This window comes from Aplysia californica, unplaced genomic scaffold (assembly GCF_000002075.1).
Source record: "Aplysia californica isolate F4 #8 unplaced genomic scaffold, AplCal3.0 scaffold00250, whole genome shotgun sequence".
NCBI classification, from domain to species: Eukaryota; Metazoa; Mollusca; class Gastropoda; order Aplysiida; family Aplysiidae; genus Aplysia; species Aplysia californica.
This window is the reverse complement of record NW_004797520.1, coordinates 778,452-780,301: the sequence shown is the minus strand read 5'-3', so window position 1 is coordinate 780,301 and position 1,850 is coordinate 778,452. Positions and strand designations below refer to the sequence as shown.

At 43.6% G+C, this 1,850-nt stretch overlaps 1 protein-coding gene across 1 annotated transcript in view; it reads left to right on the top strand.

Annotated features, from left to right (window-relative positions):
* Positions 1 to 1,318, top strand: part of LOC101853565 (carbohydrate sulfotransferase 15) — a 15,261-nt gene extending 13,943 nt beyond the window's left edge. The window contains exon 9 of the mRNA XM_013083701.2: positions 200 to 1,318. Coding sequence (XP_012939155.1) covers positions 200 to 592 — 393 coding nt within the window. The 3' untranslated portion in view covers positions 593 to 1,318. The remainder of the gene's footprint in view (positions 1 to 199) is intronic.
* Positions 1,319 to 1,850: the final 532 nt, after the last annotated feature.

Here is a 1,850-nt window from a genome sequence, read left to right as displayed (position 1 = left end):
GAAAGGGAGAGAGAGCTGGAGGAGCGGCGGCCATGATTGTGCGTGGTCTAGGAGTACAGGTCTATGGTCCCAACTGATGAGTCGCTGTGTTGTTTGGAGGTTGATTTTTTAAAGTTTCTTTTTAGTTCAGTGTGAGAGAGTCACGTTTCCGGCATAACTTTCAGACAGACAGACAGACAGACAGACAGACAGACAGACAGACAGACAGACAGACAGACAGACAGACAGACAGACCAACTGTTTACAAAACGTACTCTGTCAAACTGGTCTTTCTGGCTGTAACCCTGCGCTCCCCCGCCCTCCCCTCGTCCCCACACCCCCACTTCACCCCTCCCTCCCACCTTCGTGTTTCTTCTTCTCTCTCTCCACAGCACCGCTGACTGACGAAGCACTAGGCCGGATAGAGAGAGCGAAAGAGAAAAACACCAACACGCACGCCAAAGCCAGCCTGGGACCGATGTGGGAGGAGACCAGACTGATGCTACAACGGTTTTATCAGCCGCACAACGCACAGCTAGCAAAACTTTTAGGGGACGAAACTTTTACATGGCGGTACAACTCAACACTCGAAACCATGTTATTATATCATTAATTATCACAATCTTGCTATTTAACTTTTTCAGTGCTAAAACTTAAATGAATGTTCATTCAAGTGAGATTTAAACAAAGCCACAATATATTCCCCCTTATTAAGAACATGAAACTACATACGTTGAAAAAATACATCTTCTCGAATCATCATCCAGTGCCAGATCTGCGACAGACATCGACAATCATGGTTCTCCATTCATTCATTTGATCGGATGCCCTTACAAAAGCTACGTTTCCCTGATCTTTCCGCGATACCCATTTGTTCAGGTTCCTTAAGTTGGTTGCTCTGGGCTTACCCCTGCCTCGTTTGCCCTTAATTTTGCCGGTGAGAGCTAGAGGTTCAAGACCCTTATATCTATTCAGGTGTCCCAAAAGTTGCATTTGTCGTTTCCTGATTGTTTTTAACATTGGGCATCCCACGTGGGCTTCATCAAGCACGACCTCATTTGATTTCTTTTCCTTCTAGAATTCCTCAATAAACCAGAATAAAAAACAGGTCAGCGAACCAGCTTGGATGAACATAATAAGAGATTGCAAACATCAGCACATCAGTGAAGAGGTTAATTGTCACTTCAGAAAATAACTCATTTCATCTAAACCTTTGTTGACACCCTATCACCTACCCTCTGAGCATTATATTTATATTGAGATTATTTTTGTGTGATCAGTGTTCGACTTTTACTGTGTAACCTATAAACTAGGTCAAATACATTTTGTGGCCACGCTACATGTTAGCTGTCTCACTAACAAGGCTATCCCCAATGTCCGGATCGGAAGCGGGAACAACTTTACTTTTTACATATTTGTGTCAAATTTAAGTAGCCTACACTCACTGTGGGGCCCACATAAGACAACTCGGGCAAAACTGGTGGGTGGAGTTTTTGGCACAGAATTTGCAGGCGATTAATCACACATCCTGGCACCGATATAAAAAAGAAATTGCCTGTTTATTCCACTTTATTAAAAAATATCCCAATGGAGACCAAAAAAACACCCCCCCCCCCACACACACACACACACACACACACACACACACACACACACACACACACACACACACACAACCCCAACTGATCAGATCAATCTTCACACCATAATATCTCTGCTACCAGTGACAAACCTGGGCCCTCAACAAAGTGCTGCAAAGTACGTAAAACAACAGTATGAGAAAAGAAACGTCTTAGAAAAACATTAAACGCCACAAGAAACAAAAACACCAGATATCAAATGTTCGTCAAATGGAGCGTGACTACATCTCC